General features: G+C 35.2%; 1 protein-coding gene across 3 annotated transcripts in view; it reads right to left on the bottom strand.

Annotated features, from left to right (window-relative positions):
• Nucleotides 1–25,746, bottom strand: part of ARAP2 (ArfGAP with RhoGAP domain, ankyrin repeat and PH domain 2) — a 206,655-nt gene that overhangs the window by 35,124 nt on the left and 145,785 nt on the right. For all 3 annotated transcript variants that reach the window (XM_067036312.1, XM_067036311.1, XM_059065959.2), the window contains 2 exons: nt 18,602–18,730; nt 8,389–8,528 (listed from right to left, as the gene is read on the bottom strand). In XM_067036312.1, the coding sequence (XP_066892413.1) occupies nt 8,389–8,528; nt 18,602–18,730 (269 nt within the window). The remainder of the gene's footprint in view (nt 1–8,388; nt 8,529–18,601; nt 18,731–25,746) is intronic.

Below are 25,746 nucleotides of genomic sequence, written 5' to 3'. Positions count from 1 at the left end.
GGGAAGATCCCACATGCTGCGGAGCGGCTAGGCCCGTGAGCCATGGCAGCTGAGCCGGCGCGTCTGGAGCCTGTGCTCTGCAACGGGAGAGGCCACAACAGTGAGAGGCCCACGTTCTACACACACACAAAAATACATGTGCAATATATTTTGTAACTCCATGACACCACCAGTGTTCTCTGGGGCAGCACCCTATATTCAAATATATTCATATTTCTCTACAAAAATGCATGACATTTCATACAGTGTGAATAAGTAAAGGTCATAAATATTGTTATGGACTGAATGTTTGTATCCCCCCAAATTGAAATATAATCCCCAATGTGAAGGTATTTGGAGGTAGTAGCTTTGGGCGGTAATTAGGTCATGAGATTGGAGCCCTCATGAATAGGATTAGTGCCCTTTTAAAAGAGGCCAGAAAGCTAGCTCCCCCTTTCTGCCATGTGAGAATACGAGAAGTAGGCAGTACAATTCGGAAGAAGATCTTCACTAGAATCTGACCACACTGGCACCCTGATCTCAGCCTCCCAGCCTCCAGAAGTGTGAGAAATCAATTTCTGTTATTTATAAGCTACCCAGTCTATGGCACTTTGTTATAGCAGCCTGAATGGACTAAAACAAATATCTTCATGTTGGTTTAGATCAGATTTTTCCACCAAATGAGTTATGATTTTCTGTACTTTTTGGATTTCAGAACTACAAAACTATATAGAGCTAGACTGAACTATCTCAAATATTCCTATTAATGAAAATTTTCACTAACCATTAAAGTAGACTATAAAAAGAATTTAAATTTGCTCTAGATCAATTATATATTCTCCATATACATCCCAACATATTTATCTGATTAATATTAAAAAAAAATTAAATCCTTGAACAATTAGGAAAGTTATCTGACAGAGGCAAAACTTAAGTATACTCTAATTTAAAATTTTAATATCAAACCATACACATTTTATTTATTCCTGGATAGACTGCAATAGATTTTATAAAGATAATAGCCATGGAAATAATAATTAAAACAAGCTTTCCCCACATTCTAAAGATTTTCAAGGAAGTCTCTTTTTTTTCAATCTGGTAGGCAGATAGCAGATATAACTAAGGGGATCAGAGACCTGGGTGCAAATCTGGCTTGCTACTTACCAGCTCATGACCTCACATTACTGCTCTCTGCTCTCATTTCTTGTTTGTAAATGGGGATAATAGACACATCGACTACCTCACCTCACATGGTTATTATGGAGATTAAATGAGAAAGTAAAGGGTTACTGTGAAGGGTTATTGTAGAGATTAAACAAGAAAAGTGCCTTTAAAGGGTTTAGTCCAATAACTGGCGATATACTGAGTGCACAGCAAATTACAATTATTAGTATTACAAATTTAGAGCACATTGCTTCATAGAAATAGAAAGATAGGCAACTTGTTAGAACTCTAGGACAATGCACAAAAGCCCATTTAGCAAATATATAGCTCAAATAAGTCCTAAGTTCTATAAATGTTAAACTATTACTATAAAGTCTTTTCTTTGTGAACAGTCAAAGATGAAAAGTAAAGGGTGGAAAATATATTTATAAAATTAAAAATTGGTTTCCATGGAGAAAACAGGTTAGGAGAATATACAGAGGAAATGTAGAGAAAAAAGCAAGCAGGAAGATCAGGAAACATGCTTTGTTGGCCAGTGTTTTGTGTGGTGGTGATGATAAGGCCTGGAATTTACATGGTGAATTTACTCCTAGTCACTCTTATCAATAATTTTGCTATTATTATCATGGTACATAATTTAAAAAATATTTTGGATTTTTTTCCCTGTATGGCTATATTTCTTGAAATGGAATCACTGGGTCAAAGGCTAGGAACATGATTAAGATTTTGGCAAAATTGATAGGGTACATTTACTTACAGTTAAACACATATTCTTGTATTCACTAGCGATTTTCAGTTTTGATTTGGTCAAAAATTTACTTATTTATTTATTGACATTAGTTCTTTATATAGCAAAGTTAATTGCCTTATCTTTTTAAATGAAATTGTCTACCCAAATTGCTCACTGTTTACTTTTAGTATTTTTATAAAGTCAAATATATTGATCTTTCCTTTTGAATTCTCTTAGATATTGCTTCAAGTTTAAAGGGTTCCCAGATAGCTGATAAATACTCAATTACTTGGTCATGCAGCTTGAAGGGTTGCTATTTTAAAAATTTTAATTCCTTTATCCATCTGGAATATATATTTCACATACAGTATAGATGAGAATTTAAGTTGAAAAACTTTTGTTAACAATTATCCCAGCCCTATTTATTAAATAAATCTTTCTTTAGACATGCATTTATGATGGCATATTTATCAAAAATAAATTATGATAAACAGTTACATCTTTTACCTCACTTTATGTTACCAATGCTATTTCTGTTCATTTTTATGCCAGGATATTATCTAACCTATTTTAGTTTTACTGTATGAATAAATAGTTGGAGGGGAAATACTTGACAATTATTTTACTTTTTATGTCTCCCAAAATGTTTGCAAATACTCTTATCTGTTTACCCTTTGAGGTGAGTTATCAAATCATTTTTTCTAAGTTCTAAAAATAATTCCCTTTGCGATTTTGACAAGAATTACATTAAACCTATAGGTCAATATTAGTAGACTTTGTGTTTGTTATATATAAATTTATTTTTTGGCTGCGTTGGGTTTTCGTTGCTGGGTGTGGGCTTTCTCCAGTTGCGGTGAGCGGGGGCTACTCCCCGTTGCTGTGCACAGCCTTCTCACTGCGGTGGCTTCTCTTGTTGCAGGCAGGCTTCAGTAGTTGTGGCATACCGGCTCAGTAGTTGTGGCTCAAGGGTTCTAGCGCGCAGGCCCAGTAGATGAGGCGCACAGGCTTAGTTGCTCCGCGGCATGTGGGATCTTCCCGGACCAGAGCTAGAACCCGTGTCCCCTGCATTGGCAGGCGGATTCTTAACCACTGCACCACCAGGGAAGTCCATAGATCGATATTAGTAGACTTTACATTAATTTTCTTTCATTTCTATCAGTGTACAGTTCTGTAGTTTTCTTCATGTAAGCCTCTTCTTCTTAAGGTCATTTTCTGGTAGTTTATGTGTTTGGTTTTGGGGTACTGATTTTTTAGCTTGCTACTTTACTGAATGTTAAGGAATAACACTTGAAGTCTGATATGGAACAGTGAGGTAGCTTTGTAATGCAGTAAGTTTTCCATATAGGAAAGAGTCAAGGAGAGGAGAACGTAGGAGTGTATATAGTAGTACAGACTCCTGGATACCTTTGTCAGAGGTTCAATCGGATTACAACTGAGGTTAATGTCCCTCCTCAAAGCTTAGACTGCTAGTCCCAGTGGAGGTGGCAGCAGGGTCGGGTGAGAGGCTGCAATTCCAGTAGTACAGGTAGAGGGGAGCTGCACATTTAAGAATGAGAAGCACTGTGCCTGATCTAAGTAGTCTTATTTATACACAGCATTGATAAGCCCAGGACTGCCTATACTTTGAAATACTGTTGGCAATAGATAGAGAGCCTGAAGTAATACAACTGATTCCCAAGCCACTCTGGACATGCCAGCTCATGACTTTGTATTCTATCCTGTCCAAAGAGAACACAGATGCCACAATTTAAGATGAGTTCAGCCAAGGTGGAAAGAAACCCTTTTCAGTTTCAATCTTTAAACTGAATAAGCATAAATAGGAACTGTAAGGATCCTAATGCAAAGTTCTATTAAAAGAAATCTCTTTTGGCATTATAACTTTACTGTTGGTTTATTACAACTCTTTTGGTATGTGTACTTTCTGGAGTATTTCTTCAAAAAGTTGAAGTGTTATGAAGTGTATAGTATGTTGCTACAGGCAGTATATTTCAAAGTAAAATATTTAACTGAGACAATTAAATTAGTGTGCTTAAAAAAATTATTCTTGTTACTAAGAAGAGTTTGCTTATTAGTGCATGCAACTTTGAAGACCACTCCCTCTCCATTTGCTTTTTTCACAACATTAACAGTGTAATGATAATATTCTTTGAAACTTCTCCCCTTTTATGTAAATCAAGTCTGAAAACATTTTAATTAACATTTTCTGTGCAGGGAAAACTCGCAAAACAAAATATATCTTCCCCTGTGTATTACCCTAATTTGTTGTTAATGAGCATTCATAAATTATCTCTAATTAACACAGAGTCTCTTTAAATACACTTTTCAATTTGTAATTTCTACTCCCTTCTCAGTAAATCATTCTCTAAATATGTACAAGCACAGATATATTAAGGGCAACTGTCAAACCAGAGCCAAATCTTTATTCAAATAAGCTAGGAGATTTTTACTATTGATTATTTACTGTAAAATCATTTGAAAAGCAAACATTGCCAGTGACTTGACCATCAATATTAAAAGGGAAAGACCAGCAACATGAAGAAATAACCAGCAAAATAACACCATGTGTTGAAAATAACAGTAGTTTGAGTTTAAAGGAAAACCATAAGTCTCTCATCTGCTTGCCTTAATGTGCAAATTAAAATATCAGTTGCATTAATTGATTCTGACAGATGCATAAATATAACTTTCAAACACTTAGACTATAATTCCATAACCTGAAGTCACTGTGAGAAAAATAAAATGTCTTCATTGTCTTTAAAGAACACTATATTTCTGACAAACAATATATGATCTCACTTATACACAGAATCTAAAAAAGTCAAACTCACATAGAAGCAGAGAGTAGAATGGTGGTTTCCAGGGGCTGGGAGTGGGGGAAATGGGAAGGTGTTGATCAAAGGGTACTAAGTTTCAGTTTTGCAAAATGAATAGGTCCTGGAAATCTAAAGTACAGCATGGTGACTACAGTTAACAGCACTGTATTGTATACGTGAAACTTGCTAAGAGAGTAGATCATAAATGTTCTCACCACAAGTGCACACACACACAAACCTATGTGAGATAATGCATATGTTAGCTTAGATTGTGGTAATCATGTCACAATGTATACGTATATCAAAAGCATCACGTTGTATAACAAATACAATTTTTGTCAATTATACTTCAATAAACGTGGGGGAAAAATTTCAAATGTCAAAATAAGAACACTGTCTTTCAGGCAAGCTCTCGATACTATTACTGTCTACCAGTTTGTATGAATTATTTTAGATTAAGCAGGATGATCCTTTCAAAAAGATACAAATTCTTAAAAACATTCTGTTAAGGAATGAGATTCTTTAGCTCAATTACAAAATCATTTCATCTTAAAAAAAATAATTTCTCCATGAACAGGCTTCCTTGTGGCAGGTTTTAAAATTTACATCAGCTTGGGGAAAAATAATATAAAAAACCTGAATTGTGTAAAGTGTCATATTTGAAAATATTTGGTACTATTAAAATGAAAAACACTTATCCTCTTTAAATAACATTCCATCAGCAATAACACCAAGCCAAAATAATACAAATTATTGTTTCTTTAGTAAGTCCCTGCATAAAGCCTTTGGAAATAGACATCTGGGAATGAATTCTGACTCTATCGCTTATAGGCTAAGTGATCTTGGGCAAGTTATGTAATATCTTGGTATACTACATTTCTTCATCTGTCAAGGGGGAATAACTACAGCACTAGTTTCGTAGGATTATTGTAAAGATAAAGTGCGATAATCAAAGCGAAATGTATAGAACTCTGCTTTTTATGGATTAATGGGTTGAATGTTAGTTGGGGCCATTATGACTGCACTTCTATTGCTACTAGTTGTTTCTAGCAACCTTCTTTTGCTACACAATGAAAGCGTAGGTTCCTTAATGGGACTAAAAAGTCCATGATGATTTTAAAATATCCTAAGCAGATATCCAACTACACAAGTGACAATTAACCAACATGTAAATGGAAGGACAAGGATGAAGGAAGTGAGTCTAATGAAGATCAAGGTGGGTGATGCATTGAAGAAAACCAAACAAAATTCAATCAGATTCAGTTCTAGATGGCTAGAATAACCAGCTGTGAAGTTTAGCATTTCCTTTCATGAACATAAACCTACAGTTCATGAACCTTAAAATCTGATGTGTTCGGCTCACATAATCCCAAACTCTTAAATGCCTTATTTCTGAAAACTCCATCCTTCCTGCACTGAAAAAAGTGAAGAATGATATCAAATGATAATAAACGATAAGAATCGTTTGATACCCACACAGATTCCCTGCTAGGTTTATCAGATGGAGTAACAAAGTGTGATTTCCAGTATATAATACAGCCCTCTGAAGAGAGGGATAAGGGCTGCAGAATTCAGTGTTGTTTTGTTAGCTCCCTGGCTGGACATTCCACTGTTCTTGAAGAACATGAACATGAAATGGATACACTAAGTAGGATGCTGCTAAAATTTATTTATGCCCACCTGGAGGCTTCCCTGCTGGAGGAACATGCAGGACAGTGGTCAGTGTGTGGAGAGCTCAGTAGAAGCCACAACTAAATGGGGCTATAGAACTTTGGAAAGCTGCTTAATAATTCTTCCCTCATAACAATACAATATTAAATAATAGATGTTACTAGTCTGGTCCTTCTTTATAGATCTCCAAAACACAACATAGTGAAGCATCACACACTTGAAATATGCAAGCAATGCTTACTCAAGTGAATATTAGAATTCAATGGAAAAAAGTATCTTTAGGTCCTGCTGTCATTCCACATTTAAAAGAATTGCTTGGATATTGCTTGAATCTCAAGGAAGTAGAAATGTTACTGTATATACCCATGTAACCACCACCCAAAACTGGATAGAGAACATTTATTTCTGTTATCCTAGAAAGTACCCTACTGACCCTATCTCCTTGCTTCAGTAGCAAACCTTCTCCACACCACAGGCAAACACTTTCTGACTCCCATCACCATAAATGATGTTGCCTCTTCTTAGACCTTTTATAGACAGACTCATATGGTACTATTTTGGGTCAAACTTTTTTGCTCAGCAAAGATTTGAACATTCACCCATGTGGTTGCATTCATTCATTTTTATTGCTGAATATTATTCCATTGTCTGAATATATCATTCTCCTATTGATGGGCATTTAGAATGTTTACAGGTTTTAGCTTTTATAAATAAAGCTGCTTATGAATATTCTTGAACAACTGCCTTAGTGGATATAAGACCTGGGAATAGAGTTGCTGAATCATGGGGTAGATGTATGAATAACTTAATTTTAAAAACTGCCAAAAAAGTTCTACTAGTATTTGTGTGAGTTTACCCTTCCACCAGTTATTGATGAGGGTTTTAGTTAATCAACGTCCTTGTCAACATTAGATGTTGTCACTCTTACGATTTTAGTTGTACTAATGGTATATCTTGTGGTTTTAATTTGCATTTTCCCTGATAACTAAAGATGCTGAGCACTTTTGGTTCAACCACTTATTGGCCATTCCTATGTCTTCCTTCCTGTAATGTCTGTCCAATACTTTGCCCCAATTTTTATTGGGTTGTCTTTTTATTGTTGATTTGGAGGAGTTCTTTATATTGTGCAAATGAGTCCCTTTTCAGATATATGTACTATGAATATATTTTTCTCAGACTGGAACTTCCCTATTCATATTCTTAGTGGGCTGTTTTGATAAGTATGCTAATATACATATATATATGTATATATATGTTTCACAGTTGAAAAGGAACTTTTATATATATTCTTATTTAAGCATTACAACAATCTGGCATGCAGGACTCATACTATCATCATCATATTACAGATCTAGAAATTGAGGATTACAATTTAAGATTCTTATTCACACAACCAACTTGGAGGTTTTGAGGTTTTCTGATGCTAAGTTCGATATTCTTATACCTACTCCCTCTTTTTCATCTCTAAGTCCTCTCTCCATTCCTCAATTCATTAATAAAAGCTGTTAGGGAATTCAAACATATTGGGATACATCAGTAAGATTCAATTAATAAATATAATATTATGAGTTAATTCATTCAAGAGTACAGGAAATATATTAATAAGATTTAATTTTTAATCAGATTTAGCATTTGGGTTTTGCCTTTTTATTCTACATTTTATTAATTTCCATTTGCTGAACTCAAGCCACTTTTGCCTTAAGGCATGACACATTCTCTTAATTTTATTGACTGAGATGCTGATTTATATGCTAGTTTATGTAACACATATTAGACTTTTCTTTAGAACTTAAGTCAATCTCTGCCCTAAAAAATATGAAGTGCTCAGAAAGGCCATATATGGAGTTCTTTACTGTGTTACTAGGTGCATTAATGTCATATCCCAGAGGCTGAAAGTAATCATCAGCTTACTGTACATTTTATTTACTAGAGGCCTTGACTTCCAAGAGAGAGGGCTGAGAGGCATGAAATAACAATGTTAACACTCACACAAAAGTATACACATATTCAAATACTACATATATTAAATACCTTCATATCCTTGTAAAGAAAGAGATACCCATCTCGTAAAACAAAATACCGGTCTTGAAACTTATTTCCAGAGAGTATTTTAGATGGTTCTTCTTTGATTTTCAAGACTCCCTCTTTGATACTCTCCAGGGCCTTCCTCTCTGTAAAGCACAACATTTACTTTTGTAAGTTGGGTACATTTTCATTTATTTGGAATAGAATATAAAACATTTTTGTATTTTCAGTTTGGATTATATAAAGTAATAACTTGTTTCCTACCATTAAGAAGCGTCTAGTTAATTTCTAGGAACACTTTGTGTCAGGAGAGTGTTGGATAAGTCATAGATCCAGTAACCAGATCTATTTATATCTATTTATAATACATAGGCCTGCCCATGCTGTCCAATTAGCTACTGGCTAATGAGCATCTGAAACATGGCTAGTCTCAACTGTGATGTGCTATGAGTATAAAATATATACCATATTTTGAAGATTAGTACCAAAAAAATGTAAATATATCACAATTTTATAACACTGATTACATGTTAAAATGATAATATTTTGGATATGTGAGTTTAAATAGAAGATACAAGTTAAATTAATTTCACCTATTTCTTCATATATGTTTATATATATATATATTTTAAAATGTGGCTATTAGGCAATTTAAAATTACATACTCAGCTTGCATTTTATTTCTTTGAATAGCACTCATATAAACAATGCAAAATACACAGGTAAAAGAGAAATCTCTTCTGGAATCCTGCCTCAGGAATCCAGGAATTCTTGAGACATTAGAGAAATTCCATTTCCTATGAAACAGGTAAGGGTAAATAAGGCAAAACTGCTAGTAATGCTCGTGCAATACTGCCAGTGTCCCACACTTAGAAATCACTTCATTTCAACAGTTCTATTAAAAATCACGTTTTTGGTTAAAAAAAAAAAAAGTTGAATTTGTGTAGATTTATCACAAATAAATTTATCACTGTATCTCTAGTCTACAGCTTTCTTCTTGAAATCCCAACAGTAGTATTCAACTGCCTACTTGAGAACTGAGGAACAGTGGAAAGAAAAGAAACCTGAAGCCAAGTAGCCACGACATGGTCATTCTGGGGTCAACTCCTGCTTTTCCTGTAAAACAGGAGTAATAACACTTATCCTGCAGATTGTTGTCCTCACATTAGATCATGTCCATAAAAGATGAAGCGTGAGACATTATATCAGGATGAGGGCTTTTAGCAATTTCCTGGTATTAAGGTGACACAATTTTTAAATATTCATGCAGAGTTTCTAAAATTTACAAATAACTTGATTTTAGAAAGAAAAACTCTTAATCTAAAACCTTGCATCCCTTGGTTTGGGGAAAACCTTTACTTATACAGCAAATACTACACAGATGTTCACAATTATAGTTAGTATAAGAAGACAAAAATTAGAAAAAATTGAAATAGTGCCTTATATAAACTCAAATATGAGCATGGGATGACAACCTGGAAGCAAAAATCCCCATGATTAATCACATCACTGATCCCAACTGCAAACAAAAGTAACTGACAAGCCCCAATAGTTTTCATGATCTGCATACTGTTCACAGATAACATTCTTTTAATTGCGATGTTATACTAAAATAGGTTCTTTTTAGGTGGTCTGTGACCTTAAAATAATTTCTGAAAAATACACTGCTAAATTTTGTCTTCTGGTATAATCCCTTAATATTTAATTCCATAGAAAAATATTTTAAGTAATATTTTATAGCTAAATAACTTCTATTTAAATTAAAAATAACACTTTTCCAATTAAAAGACTTGAAAGAAGATGTATTTTAATGCAATAGGAAGATCAAGGAAAAAATATAAAAGTAGTATTCAGCAAAATTCATATGATATCAATTCATTCTTCATGAAGTATTGAGTCCAGTATGTACTTGGTTCTAATAATATACAATAACCTCAAAAGAGATGATTTCTGGACTTGCAGTGCAGTGTAAGAGACAGAGTAAACATGGACTAACAAACAATGCTTATATATCCTGATAGGAGAAATACGGTAAGCAATTTAGAAAACATTGGGTGGGCTTAGTGATTCAGCTGATTTGGAACAGAAAAGTGGAGAAAGGCATTTATAATACTATTGATTTAGAAATAGGTAAAGTATTTTAAGAGCATTACATTGCAGTCAAGTTGTGAGATATATATTGCTTAAGCCAAACCAATTCCATTCATACCTTCTGATTATACTTTTTTAAGATTTTTGTTCAATTTAATAAAGCTTTCTAATTTTACCAATAAGAAATAATTGTATGTCCAGTGTTAAAGTAAACCACTCATAGGTCAAACAGAAAACAGGCTTAGGAAAAAAAGATATTGTTGACACCTCTGGTTGCATATTTATTAAAATTTATTTTAAAAAATCGAATGTGATTATCTTAGCTAAATCTTGGTGTACACGTTATTAAGGGACTCGGGAGGAGGCTTTGAGAGGAATATATGTTAAGGAGAAGGAAAGACCAAAAAGAACCTTGAAACACTAAGTTCCATGATAAATACTGAGAACTTAGAAGAATTTCTAAAAGCTCACACAATGTTAAAATAAGTAGAAAAAATACCCATTGCTTAAGGGCCAAGATGAAACTATGTACTTTGGGGACATTGTGCATGACCCAGTGTGTAACACAATGAAGGATATGAATTAAATGACTTCCAATAATTCACTTTTCCAAGCTTTCCCAGTACTGCCAAGTCCCTCAACTGTGGAGTACTTCACATCTATATTTTCACTCCCTCTACCTCATCCTGGGGAGAAAGTTTAAGATCTAGAGATACTGTTATCTTTAGAGAATCATAAACCCCTTTCCCCCTCCAGGTGTTTGCTCGGACTAAGGCTCAGTTGAGTTCAGTGAAGGTTCTTTAGAGTTAACACTGGGTAAGATAACAGACTGGCATTCTTAGTTATATTGTGCTGTAATTGTTATTAATTAGAAAAGCCCTTAAAAAGTACATGTATGAAACCACGCAGAATGGTCAAATTTATTTGTTTAAACAGAACAGACATCATATTACTGAGACTATGAAATTGATCTCCCCACCCAAAGAAAAAAAAACAACGTTTTTCCAAATCATTTGAAAAACCTCAAGTTCTTAAACAAAAACAGTAATTCCTAACTAGTGGCCCCTAATGCCAATAAAATAACTGATCTGTGGAGGAGCTTGGAGGGTCTTAGGAAGGAGAGACAGAGACAGACAGAGATAGGGAGAGACACAAAGAGAGAGAAGTGGGGGGGGACATAAACTAGGAATGATATTTCTAGAATACATATTCCCCCTTTATCCTTCATGTCCAGTCAGCTAGCAGTTCAGCCATTGTTCTCTCAAAGTTTTTCTCTGGGGTTCAATTCCACTTCTTTTCCAATATCATCTCCCTAAGCCCTGCCTTTTCTATCTAATACCTAGACTCCAGGGTTCTATAATTCCATGTCCTGCTTTTCTAATGGCTCCATATAATTCCAGATTTGTGCTATGCAAATACTGTTTTATCATGTTAATCCCCTTTCCAAAACTCTATTTTTTTTTTAACTATTTGAAGTCTTACTTATGTAACATTAAAAGCCTAAACTTTCCCTGACTTTTCGAGGACTAAATAAACTAGACTCCTCCTCATCTTCATAAGCTATTAAGTTAAAATATAATATTTATTTATAAGTCAGTTGATCATAATACAATGTTTGGAAAACCAATCTGTGTCTCTGTGGCATGACTGAAGTTGATCATCTGAGTGAACCTAAGGGAAATTCCATTCTCCTTGGTTCTATACAAATTCTACTCCATTTCTGGACCCAACACATCCTTGAAGATTTTTTCTAACTACTCCAGTCCATACTTGTTATTCATGTCTTTAAAACTCTAAGATAAAATTTAGGCATTGAATACATGAAAAGTCATGTCTGTCTCGTAATTTTGCTCTTAAAAATAATAATTTCAGTCTATGGCCATACCATCCTGAATGCACCCAATCTCATCCAATCTTAAAAAAATAATAATTTTATGTTTGCTTTTTAAAAAATTGTGGGCTTTAAATTTTCCTCCCCAACCTATGTGAGAACGAACATAGCACAGTGACTAAGAGTTTGCTCTGCAGCTAGACTACCTGGGATTGAATGACAACCACATCCTCCACTGGATCCCAGGTAGTAATCTCTAAATCTCAGTTTCCTCACCTGCAAAATGGGGATTCATACAGTGATCACCCAGTAGATCTGGTATGTAAAGTATTTAGAAAAGTGCTTAGCACATAGCAAGCAGAATGTAATTGCTTATTTATCTAATGGAGGACAGACATCATTTTTTTCTGTACTGCAGAGTCTGTAGTAAACAGTATAGAAAACATTACCCTTCCAAAGGCCTGGTGATTTATAGACTAAATTTACAAGAGTTTTAAAAACTAAAATCTGCTCCTCCACTTACCAGCAGGTCACCTTGAGGGAGTTATGTAACATCTCCATGTCCAAGTTTCTCCATTTATAAAAGGCTTAGAGAGTACTAGTAAAAAACCCCTTAAGACTGCTAGGAGGATTAAATGACATGGTGTATGCAAAGCCATCAGCCCAGCATCTGGCGCCCAGTAAATGCATAGTAACTATGAACAATTTATCTCTTGTATAAGATCTGAGCAATGAAAAGGGAATATAAAAGAAATGGGTCTATTTTCCATGGTCTCTATGTGTCTCCCTTCCTCTTTTGCTGGCAAAGACTATTTTCTCAGGCCTGTACATTATCTGAAAACCCAAGTTCCACCCCTGCACATATACTCTAAGTGCTGAAGGAGACAAGCAGTTTTCATGAGACAGCCTCTTGAAAATGTGCCACAACCAAGTGATATTTGGTAATATTTGCAGCCTGAAATCTAGAAATTTCTTCCAAATTAAAAATTATCCATATTTTCCTTTGTTTGATATTGATTATATAGAACACATATATTCTTTATAATTTGGAGGAAGCAGAATTTGATATAGTTCACTCACTGCATGACATTCGCTCAAAATGTATTTAATAAAATTTAGTTCTATGACTGAGTAGAAACCAAACCTGCTTGAAAGTAATCTAGGAAAAGTCAAATACTCCCCCCGCCACCGCCCTGGTTCCCAGTATATTTTCCTTTGTTACTTGTATTGAAGAAGTAATGCTTAATAGAACTAGCAGCCTGATAACATCCTTTTGTAATTAGATTATCCTTAAGCAGTAAAATTGTAAATAGACTTACTACTGGAGGGTTGACTAAAAAAGTGCCAGAGGTTCCACGCCATTTTACTGACAACGCAGTAAATTGTAGAAAGTAGAACACTACTTTTCTATTTTATCATCAATTTCCGAGAAAATACTTCCACTTGAAGTGGACTGGGTCTTACCTTCAACTTTTACACATCTTTGGATTTAAAAAGATATGATGGGGAGTGGAATATAAATTATTTCAGCTAGACTATGATTTATGAACTCATACTATTTTTGCTGGAATTTTCCTTTATTTTCTTAAGTCAGTTGATAGTGGATGGCTCAGCTTTCCAGGTCTGAATTTGCTGGCAGCAGTTGCATTTTTAACTATCCTATTCTGATGTAAATTTAATTCCTAAGCATCTGTCGTATGTGGCAATCTAAATTTAGAAACCCACACGCATCTTCATTTGAGTTACATCTTCTATCTTAAAAGTAGTTCTTCCCCATTGAGATAATTAAAACTTGACTCTTGTATCACATTCTATTGGGGTAATATTAAAGAACTTTAGTGCTTAAAATAAGACTTCTGCAACATAAAATTATTTATTCTGGAACCTTATAGAAGCTATAAATTTATGGCTAACTTGTGAAAGAGATGTTGAAACTTAATATGAGATAATGATAATATAAGATGGTCTAATATGATTAGCTCTGACAAAGTCTAAATGACAATTTAAATGAAGTTTCATTCTCCCTATCTCAATGTCTCAGCCATAATCCATGGGGTAGAAAAGAAATTCAGACTATTATTTTTCTTTTCAAGTTAGTTAATTCCTCATTACAATAATGACAATAGCCCAAAATGCTTCTCAGAAATACAGTGCTGCTTTTGAAAAAACACAGAATTGATTTTTAAGTAGAGGCAACAGAAAATTCATTTACTCTTACATACTTCTATAAAAGTAAAGTATGCTTCCTCATTACCTTAAATGAATGAGCAGAAATTAAGTGTTGCTTGACTCTAAAGTCTATTCCTTCTTGTGATATCTATATTTTAAACTATTGAGATAAAATGAACAAATTGAGAAAATTAAAACCCCTAAACAACCCTAAACCCCTAAACTTATTATTTGATAAAATTCTTCATTAAGCAAGAAGGTGGTATCAAACAAAAGTATATGCCTATAATTTGTTGCATAAAATCAGAAACACCATCATGCAATTAATTTAAGTCGTGTGTGTGTGTGTGTGTGTGTGTGTGTGTGTGTGTGTGTGTGTAGATAAAGGAGAGACAGGGAGAGATAGGGATAGGTAGACAGACACTAAGGTTTGTGGCAATTAGGTGTCAGGTATGATGAGACAGGTGTGAAGGATGTGTCAGTGCTACTTTATGTTTTAAGAAAATATTAACACAATAGCTATTCATTACTGAGAGAAAAGTATGGTTGTAACCAACCAGCCTTGTTTCAAACTGTGCTAATTTCCACTTGGCCCCCAGGTTAGAATAAGAAAATCTTAAGAAAGGAAAAGAAATCCTTAACATTGTTTCCTCTCTGCTGTGAAGAGCCATGTGTTTCTGATTCCAGTTTTTCTGCTAACAAATTGACAGAGAAATCACATTTGATTTACTTTATTTTCCTTTTAGATCCCAATTTTAAGTAGTAGTGCATGTAACGAATGGAGCAATAATTCTGGAGTAGGTGGTCACTGTGATTGATTTAGGAGACATTTGCCAAGACAGAGACAAAGTAGACTGAATACCTAACCAACCTAAAATCTATCATACAGGGTGCCCCATAAGAAGTACTTAGAATCCCCAGGTTACTGGGGATTATAAGAAAAAATCATGACTTTAGAAGTTGATTTTAAAAACAAACAATAGGCCAAACCTTCTTTAAAATGACAATCCTAAATGCACACAGATGCAGAAACAACCATAACGAAAAAGACTTTACTTTGACAATCGGAATATAAATCAAGCTCTAATTAAAAATATTTATAAAATTTCACTGGCTAGAAGACTAAAAAAAAAGTTAAATATTTACTTCATAGGTACTCCTGTTTCTGACCCAAAGTACATAACTACTAATATGAAATGGTCTAATTAATGTATTTCTGGAGGGTTACTCTAAAATCTGACTTTTTTTTTTTTCATGCAGAGGGACATAATTTCCTGGTAGAAAGAACTATTGATATCATAATAACAAGTTGCATATTGGTTTGGCCAGCTGAGGAGGGTAGAGTGCAGGGGCAGTGATAAGTTTCTTAGCTCCCACCCTGTCAGAGGAATGCAGGAGATATGAGAGTAGCACAAGAGTTTACTGACATTTTACTCTAGAGAATATTTCATCCAAATCTCAGAAACTGTCATGTAAGCCTGCTTTCCACTGCTTGGGTTCCCCAGTTTTTATGCAAGGTGCTTTGTCTAGACCTTACAGAAGCCTGATGCTTTCACAACAGGACACACTCATAACCCCCAAAAGAGGACACATACAATAGGTGAGGCATCATTTTAATGCCCAATTAAATGCCCAATCTTCCTACCTAGTTTGTGGGTAGAACAATTTATAGTTTGTCACTCGACCATTTCTTATTGCCCTTAAACAACAAAGATTTTACTCAGATGTGATTGCTCTAAACCCACTCAATCTAACATTGTTAATACAGCACTTAACGGTATCCTTGCTTTGGGTTATCTCTCAGGCCCACCTGCACAAAACCTTCCTTTATATTATAGCCTTTTAAGATCTTATTCTTGTCTGGTTTTATTCACATAGCCAGTCCACTAGCATTCAAACAAGAGCTAAGTTTTTGCAACATGGAGAATTAAGAGACATTTTTGAGGGATATTAGAAAAAGGAAAATTCTCACCAAAAAAAAATTAAAATTTACCTGAAAAGATGACTTATTTTCTAAAAGAAAAGAAGCCATGAGGACCTATAATGTATTTCATAATGCAGGCAGGAGTTTGTTCATAAACTCAATACATTTCCTTTATCTCAATGTTAAAATGAAAGAATAACAGAATTTAAGAGCTAGGTCAGATTTCAAAGGTTATCTAAATCAGAGATTCTCAACATGACACCACTGACATTTTGAGCCAGATTATGCTTTGTTGTAAAGAGCCTTCCTGTGTATTGTAGGATGTTTAGCAGCATCTCGGGTCTCTAACCACTAAATACCAGAAGCACCACCCTACCCAGTGTGACCATCAGAAATATCTCCAGACACTGCCAAATGCCCCCTGGGGGACAAAAATCTCCCCCACCTGACAATCACTGCTCTATGACAGGGATGCTTGTAGCAGTCATATGATGAGAGAGAATTTCTACTGCAATCGTTAAGCAGTATACAGAGGATGTGGCCAAAATCATATGTAGGAGTAAGAAAGAAGTTAAACAAGATAAAGGTGTCTAAAAGGCTAAATTTCTACAGCACAAAGAACACATGTTCTGTTTATTTAGATGCTAGTAAGACCAGAATGACATAGAAGCTGTTAAACTGCTTGCATTTTGTAAAAATACTTTTGTGTAATTTTAAGATATGAAGGGCAGAGTTATGGACTGAATGTTTATGTTTCCCCAGTTCATATGTTGAAACCTACCTACACGGTGTCAGGTTTTAGGAGGTAGAGCCTTTATGAGGTAATTAGGATTAGATGAGGTCACGAGGGTGGAATCCTCAGGAATGGGCTTGGTGCCCTCGTAAGAGTCACAGAGAGTCTGCACTTCCCCTCTCTGCTCTCTGCCCTGAGAGGATACAAGAAGTCCCCAGTCTGCAACCTGGAAGAGGCCTCTCACCAGAACTTGGCCAGGCTAGCACCCTGATGTCAGACTTCTAGTCTCCACACTGTAAGAAATAAACTTCTGTTGTTTATGAGTCATCTAGTCTATTGTAGTCTGTTATAGTAGCCAGATTATCATGAAATCAGAAACATATCAGATTAGCCTGGTACAATTAAGAAGTTGCTGACTTATGGCTACTAGCTAGAGAGTCTGCAATCATACCAAGTAGCTCTACCGCATTTAGGAACTGTACCAACCTCCCCATCTTTTTTCTTTCTTTTTTTTTTTTTTTAATAATTAGAAGTAAAACCAATCTGTACTCAAATCTAGTACTTAATAAATGTGTGATCTGGAGGCAAGTTACTTAATTTCTCTGAGCTTCCCTTTTCTCAACTGTAAAATTCAAATGATAATATAACTCATGGAGAAATTTTTAAAAAGGTATAAATGAGTTTTGGTATGCAGAGAGCTCATTTTATAATATTTGATCAATAAATAGTAATGGTTATTATCAATATGAATTATAAAAGTTGTGGTAAATTTCATCTTATAAAACTTGAATCCTCTGCTTTCGGTGTTGGTTTATAGACAGTGTGGCAGGAAATCTTTTTCTAATCTGTCAGATGATGTCAACATAACAGAAGAATCTAAGTTTCAAAATGAAAGTTTTCTGATACCTCAAACAAGTTCAGAGACTGTCTTATATGGATCCCCTGTGCTAGTTAACTTCTTATTTAACCTTACATGTATACATGTCTTCTCCCACTTGGATGGCAAATATCTTTACTGGAAGTATTTACTTTGTATTTGTTTTCCAATATTACTGCAAAATAGGTGAGAATTATAACAAGCACACAATCTCAGAGCTTGCAATTCTTGAATGCTCAGAGAACTTTCAAATGTAAATATAATTCAAGATGATTCACCATCTATCTAAAAATTAGGAAAACACAAGTATGGCAAATAAATAAAATAAACCCAAAACCTTAAAAAGATGAATCATTCCTGCTAAATCTTTAATTTGATACGGTCAAATTAACCAACTATTACCACAGTCCGACCCACCAGGAAAATATGACCCTGGCACTTGGTCTATATATTCCTCTTTCTAACAATAATGGCAGTAGATTTTTCATTTAGCTACTCATTTTTACATTTTCAAAAAAAACTTGTGCCATAGTAATTATCCTTTAACCACTTGAATTTTCAATCTTAGTTGCAATGTGAAATAACAGCACCTACCATTATAGTGTTTAACTGTGTCAACAGTTAAGAATCTCTTCACCACAAGATAAGCAGATCCAGGTTCAGCTAATGAACTCCACCGAAGCACCTGTTCCAACACATTTTCTGTGTAGTGAAGAGGGCGCTCTGCAAACAAAAACAAATCAAATTACAAAAAAAAATATTAACTTTTTTTCATTATAAAATTTAAAAAGTCCTTTTAGAAAGCTCTGTACAAGACAATAAGCATGACTGTATCTTATGGGACACAAGAATAGTGCTAGGACTACATACAGGAAACCCTAAGACCTGGAACAGCAGTAAGTACATAATAAAATTTACTGTATAAATAAATCTGTGCAGGGACATTTGTTTGTTACACAACTATTTTTAAAAAATTCAGAGGTACTATCCTTTAAATAAAATTTCACAAATATAGCTACCTTTTTGTACAACAAATTAGTGAATTACTCTACTTTTTAATTTAAACAACATTCTGGTTTGCTTATGGAAAGCTGTGTATTTGCATATGCAAATAATAATTAGAAAAGGACTAGTAAAATTAGTCTTGTCCAGTACTAAGTAATAACATAAAGAAACCCTTTGTTTCTCCCAACAAGACTAGCATAATTTGTGATCAATATTAGTGAACAACTTATAGCTGATACAGTCAACTTACATGAAATTATAAAAGATAAACAGAGAATGTAAGATAATCATTATCAAACAGTACTGAGTAATCTATGTTTAACTATTAGTGGAAATATCAATCAGAAACATTATGTAGCAACATTATATATTAACTATTCATATAATAGGCTAACAAGCAAGAAGTTGATGATATCTTAAAGATTTCTCCATGGTAAGAGGACATGATCTCACTCCCTCTTGCGAGAACACCAAAATCACAACTAATTGCTGAACAATCATTGACAGGAAGACACTGGAACTCACCAAAAAAGGTACCCCACATCCAAAGACAAAGGAGAAGTCACAATGAGATGGTAGGAGGGGCACAATCACAATAAAATCAAATCCCATAACTGCTGGGTGGGTGACTCACAAACTGGAGAACACTTATACCACAGAAGTCCACCCACTGGAATGAAGGTTCTGAGCCCCACATCAGGCTTCCCAACCTGGTGGTCTGGCAGCGGGAGGAGGAATTCTAGAGAATCAGACTTAAAGGCTAGCAGGATTTGATTGCAGGAATTCGACAGGACTGCGGGAAACAGGGGCGGCACTCTTGGAGGGCACACACAAAGGAGTGTGTGCATCGGGACTCAGGGGAAGGAGCAGTGACCCCAGGGGAGACTGAACCAGACCTACCAGCTAGTGTTGGAAGGTCTCCCGCAGAGGTGGGGGGTGGCTCTGTCTCACCATGAGGACAAGGACACTGGCAGCAGAAGTTCTGGGAAGTACTCATTGGTGTGAGCCCTCACAGAGTCCGCCATTAGCCCCACCAAAGAGCCCTGGTAGCCTTCAGTGTTGGGTTGCCTCAGGCCAAACAAGGAACAGGGAGGGTACCCAGCCCCACCCATCAGCAGGCAAGAGGATTAAAGTTTTACCGAGCTCTGCCCACCAGAGCAACACCCAGCTCTACCCACAAGCAGTCCCTCCCATCAGGATACTTGCACAAGCCTCTTAGATAGCCTCATCCACCAGAGGGCAGACAGAAAAAGCAAGAACTACAATCCTGCAGCCTGTGGAACAAAAACCACATTCATAGAAAGACACACAAGATGAAAAGGCAGAAGGCTATGTACCAGAGGAAGGAACAAGATAAACCCCCAGAAAAACAGCTAAATGAAGTGGAGATAGGCAACTTTCCAGAAAAAGAATTCAGAATAATGATAGTGAAGATGATCCAGGACCTCAGAAAAAGAATGGAGGCAAAGATTGACAAGATGCAAGAAATGTTTAACAAAGACCTAGAAAAATTAAAGAACAAACAAACAGAGATGAACAATACAATAACTGAAATGAAAACTACACCAGAAGGATCCAATAGCAGAATAATTGAGGCAGAAGAAAGGATAAGGGATGAGGAAGACAGAATGGTGGAATTCACTGCTGCAGAACAGAATAAAGAAAAAAGAATGAAAAGAAATGAAGACAGCCTAAGAGATCTCTGGGATAACATTAAACGCAAAAACATTCACATTATAGGGGTCCCAGAAGGAGAAGAGAGAGAGAAAGGACCCGAGAAATATTTGAAGAGATTATAGTTGAAACCTTCCCTAACATGGGAAAGTAAAGAGCCACCCAAATCCAGGAAGCGCAGAGAATCGCATACAGGATAAATCCAAGGAGAAACACGCTGAGATACATAGTAATTAAATAGGCAAAAATTAAAGACAAAGAAAAATTATTGAAAGCAGCAAGGGAAAAAATGACAAATAATACACAAGGGAACTCCCATAAGGTTAACAGCTGATTTCTCAGCAGAAACTCTACAAGCCAGAAGGGAGTGGCATGACATACTTAAAGTGGTGAAAGGAAGACCATACAACCAAGATTACTCTACCCAGCAAGGATCTCATTCAGATTCGACGGAGAAATCAAAAGTTTTACAGAGAAGCAAAAGCTAAGAGAATTCAGCACCACCAAACCAGCTCTACAACAAATGGTAAAGGGACTTCTTTAAGTGGGGAACACAAGAGAAGAAAAGGACCTACAAAAAGAAAGCCAAAACAATTTTAAGAAAATGGTAATAGGAACATACATATCGATAATTAACTTAAACGTGAATGGATTAAATGCTCCAACCAAAAGACACAGGCTTGCTGAATGGATACAAAAACAAGACCCATCTATATGCTGTCTACAAGAGACCACTTCAGACCTAGGGACACATAGAGACTGAAAGTAAGGGGATGGAAAAAGATATTCCATGCAAATGGAAATAAAAAGAAAGCTGGAGTAGCAATTCTCATATCAGATAAAATAGAGTTTAAAATAAAGAATGTTACAAGAGACAAGGAAGGACACCACATAATTATCATGGGATCAATCCAAGAAGAAGATATGACAATTATAAATATATATGCACCTAACATAGGAGCACCTCAATACATAAGGCAACTGCTAACAGCTATAAAAGAGGAAATCAACAGTAACACAATAATAGTGGGAGACTAACACCTCACTTACACCAATGGACAGATCATCCACACAGAAAATTAAAAAGGAAACACAAGCTTTAAATGACACAACAGACCACATGGATTTAACAGATATTTATAGGACATTCCAGCTAAAAACAGCAGATTACACATTCTTGTCAAGTGCATAGGGAACATTCTCCAGGATAGATCACATCTTGGGTCACAAATCAAGCCTCAGTAAATTTAGGAAAACTGAAATCATATCAAGCATCTTTTCTGACCACAACGCTAAGAGATTAGAATGAATTACAAGGAAAACAACGTAAAAAACACAAACACATGGAGGCTAAACAATATATTACTAAATAACCAAGAGATTACTGAAGAAATCAAAGAGGAAATCAAAAAATACCTAGACACAAATGACAATGAAAACACAATGATCCAAAACATATGGGATGCAGCAAAAGCAGTACTAAGAGGGAAGTTTATAGCTATACAAGCCTACCTCAAGAAACAAGAAAAATCTCAAATAAACAATCTAACCTTAAACCAAAAGGAAACAGAGAAAGAAGAGCAAACAAAACCCACAGTTAGTAGAAGGAAAGAAATGATAAAGATCAGAGCAGAAATAAATGAAAAAGAAACAAAGAAAATAGCAAAGATCAATAAAACGAAAAGCTGGTTCTTTGAGAAGATAAACAAAATTGATAAGCCATTAGCCAGACTTATCAAGAAAAAGAGGGAGAGGACTCAATAAAATTAGAAATGAAAAAGGAGAAGTTACAACAGACACTGCATAAATACAAAGCCTCCTAAGAGACTACTACAAGCAACTCTATGCCAATAAAATGGACAACCTGGAAGAAATGGACAAATTCTTAGAAAGGTATAACCTTCCAAGACTGAACCAGGAAGAAAGAGAAAATATGAACTTATCAATCACAAGTAATGAAATTGAAACTGTGATTAAAAATCTTCCAACAAACAAAACTCCAAGACCCGATGGCTTCACAGGTGAATTCTATCAAACATTTAGAGAAGACCTAACACCCATCCTTCTCAAACTCTTCCGTAAAATTGCAGAGGAAGGAACACTCCCAAACTCATTCTTTGAGGCCACAATTACCCTGATACCAAAACCAGACAAAGATAGTACAAAAAAAGAAAATTACAGACCAATATCACTGATGAACATAGATGCAAAAATCCTGAACAAAATACTATCAAACAGAATTCAACAGCACATTAAAAGGATCATACACCATGATCAAATGGGATTTATCCCTGGGATGCAAGGATTCTTCAATATATGCAAATCAATCAATGTGATACACCATATTAACAAACTGAAGAAGAAAAACCACACGATCATCTCAATAGATGCAGAAAAAGCTTTTGACAAAATTCAACACCGATTTATGAAAAAAACTCTCCAGAAAGTGGGCACAGAGGGAACCTCCCTCAACATAATAAATGCCATATACAACAAACCCACAGCAAACAACATTCTCAATGATGAAAAACTGAAAGCATTTCCTCTAAGTTTAGGAACAAGACAAAGATGTCCACTCTCACCACTATTATTCAAAATAGTTTTGGAAGTCCTAGCCATGGCAATCAGAGAAGAAAAAGAAAGAAAAAGAATACAAATTGGAAAAGAAGAAGTAAAACTGTCACTGCAGATGACATGATACTATACATAGAGAATCCTAAAGATGCTACCAGAAAACTACTAGAGCTAATCAATGAATTTGGTAAAATTTCAGGATATAAAATTAATGCACAGAAATCTCTTACATTCCTATACACTAATGATGAAAACTCTGAAAGAGAAATTAAGGAAACATTCCTATTTACCATTGCAACAAAAAGAATAAAATACCTAGGAATAAACCTACCTAGGGAGACACAAGACTTGTATGCAGAAAACAATAAGACACTGATGAAAGAAATTAAAGATGCCACCAAGAGATGGAGAGATATACCATGTTCTTGGATTGGAAGAATCAATATTGTGAAAATGACTATACTTCCCAAAGCAATCAACAGATTTAATGCAATCCCTACCAAATTACCAATGGTCTTTTTTACAGAACTAGAACAAAAAATCTTACCATTTGTACGGAGAAACAAGAGGTCCCAAATAGCCAAAGCAGTTTTGAGGGAAAAAAGCAGAGCTGGAGGAATCAGACTCCCTGACTTCAGACTATACTACAAAGCTACAGCAATCAAGACAGTATGGTACTGGCAAAAAGCAGAAATATAGATCAATGAAACAGGATAGAAAGCCCAGAGATAAACCCATGCACATATGGTCACCTTATCCTTGATAAGTCAGGCAAGAATATTCAGTGGAGAAAAGACAGTCTCTTCAATAAGTGGTGCTGGGAAAACTGGACAGCTACATGTAAAAGAATGAAATTAGAACACTCCCTAACACCATACACAAAAATAAACTCAAAATGGATTAGAGACCTAAATGTATGACCGGATACTATAAAACTCGTAGAGGAAAACCTAGGAAGAACACTCTTTGACATAAATCACAGCAAGATGTTTTTTGATCCACCTCCTAGAGTAATGGAAATAAAACCAAAAATAAACAGATGGGACCAAATGAAACTTGAAAGCTTTTGCACAGCAAAGGAAACCTTAAACAAACGAAAAGACAACCCTCAGAATAGGAGAAAATATTTGCCAACGAATCAATGGACAAAGGATTAATCTCCAAAATATATAAACAGCTAATGCAGCTCAATATTAAAAAAACAAACAACCCAATCCCAAAGTGAGCAGAAGACCTAAATAGACATTTCTCCAAAGACATACAGATGGCCAAGAAGTACATGAAAAGCTGCTCAACATAACTAATTATTAGAGAAATGCAAATCAAAACTACAATGAGGTATCACCTCACACCGGTCAGAATGGCCATCATCAGAAAATGTACAAACAACAAATGCTGGAGAGGGTGTGGAGAAAAGGGAACCCTCCTGCACTGTTGGTGGGAATGTAAATTGATACAGCCACTATGGAGAATAGTATGGAGGTTCCTTAAAAAACTAAAAATAGAATTACCATATGATCCAGCAATCCCACTACTGGGCATATACCCAGAGAAAACCATAATTCAAAAAGACACATGCACCCCAATGTTCACTGCAGCACTATTTACAATAGCCAGGTCATGGAAGAAACCTAAATGTCCATCGACAGATGAATGGATAAAGAAGATGTGGTACATATATACAATGGGATATTACTCAGCCATAAAAAGGAATGAAATTGGGTCATTTTTTTGAGACATGGATGGATTTAGAGGCTATCATACAGAGTGAAGTAAGTCAGAAAGAGAAAAACAAATATCGTATGTTAAGGCATATATGTGGAACCTAGAAAAATGGTACAGATGAACTGGTTTGCAGGGCAGAAATTGAGATACAGATGTAGAGAACAAACATATGGACACCAAGGGAGGAAAGCAGTGGTGGGGTGGCGATGGTGGTGTGATGAATTGGGAGATTGGGATTGACACGTATACACTGGTGTATATAAAATGGAGGACTAATAAGAAGCTGCTGTATAAAAAAATAAAGAAAATAAAATTCAAAAATTCAAAAAAAATTTTCTCCTTGATAAATGCTCATTCATATACATCTGTTTTATGTAAGCATATTTAAAAATACATCACAAATTGTTAGCATAGAGTTAACAAAAAAATCACAGGCTTTTAAAATTACAATCAAAGTTTCATAGGAAAGTGTTTTGCTGATCAAAATATGCCCATCAGTTAATAAAATGTTATGACAGAAGCATATTTTGAGAAAAAAAGAAATTCAAGAGTTTTCACAGTACACTGAAAATAGCATAATTGAAATAGCAAGAACATAAGCTCTAACATGAAGATGTTGATGTAACTTTCCTCGTACCATAGCCTTTACAAGTCAGTTCAGCTCTTTCATACCCTCCTACATGTAAAACGAATAGTACTTGGCTTTTCATTTTTGGTTAAAGTAGTAATTAATGCTAATGACAAACAACAAAGCTTATGTC

Source organism: Kogia breviceps, chromosome 6, assembly GCF_026419965.1.
Source record: "Kogia breviceps isolate mKogBre1 chromosome 6, mKogBre1 haplotype 1, whole genome shotgun sequence".
Lineage (NCBI taxonomy): Eukaryota > Metazoa > Chordata > Mammalia > Artiodactyla > Physeteridae > Kogia > Kogia breviceps.
This window is presented reverse-complemented; position numbering and strand designations above follow the sequence as displayed.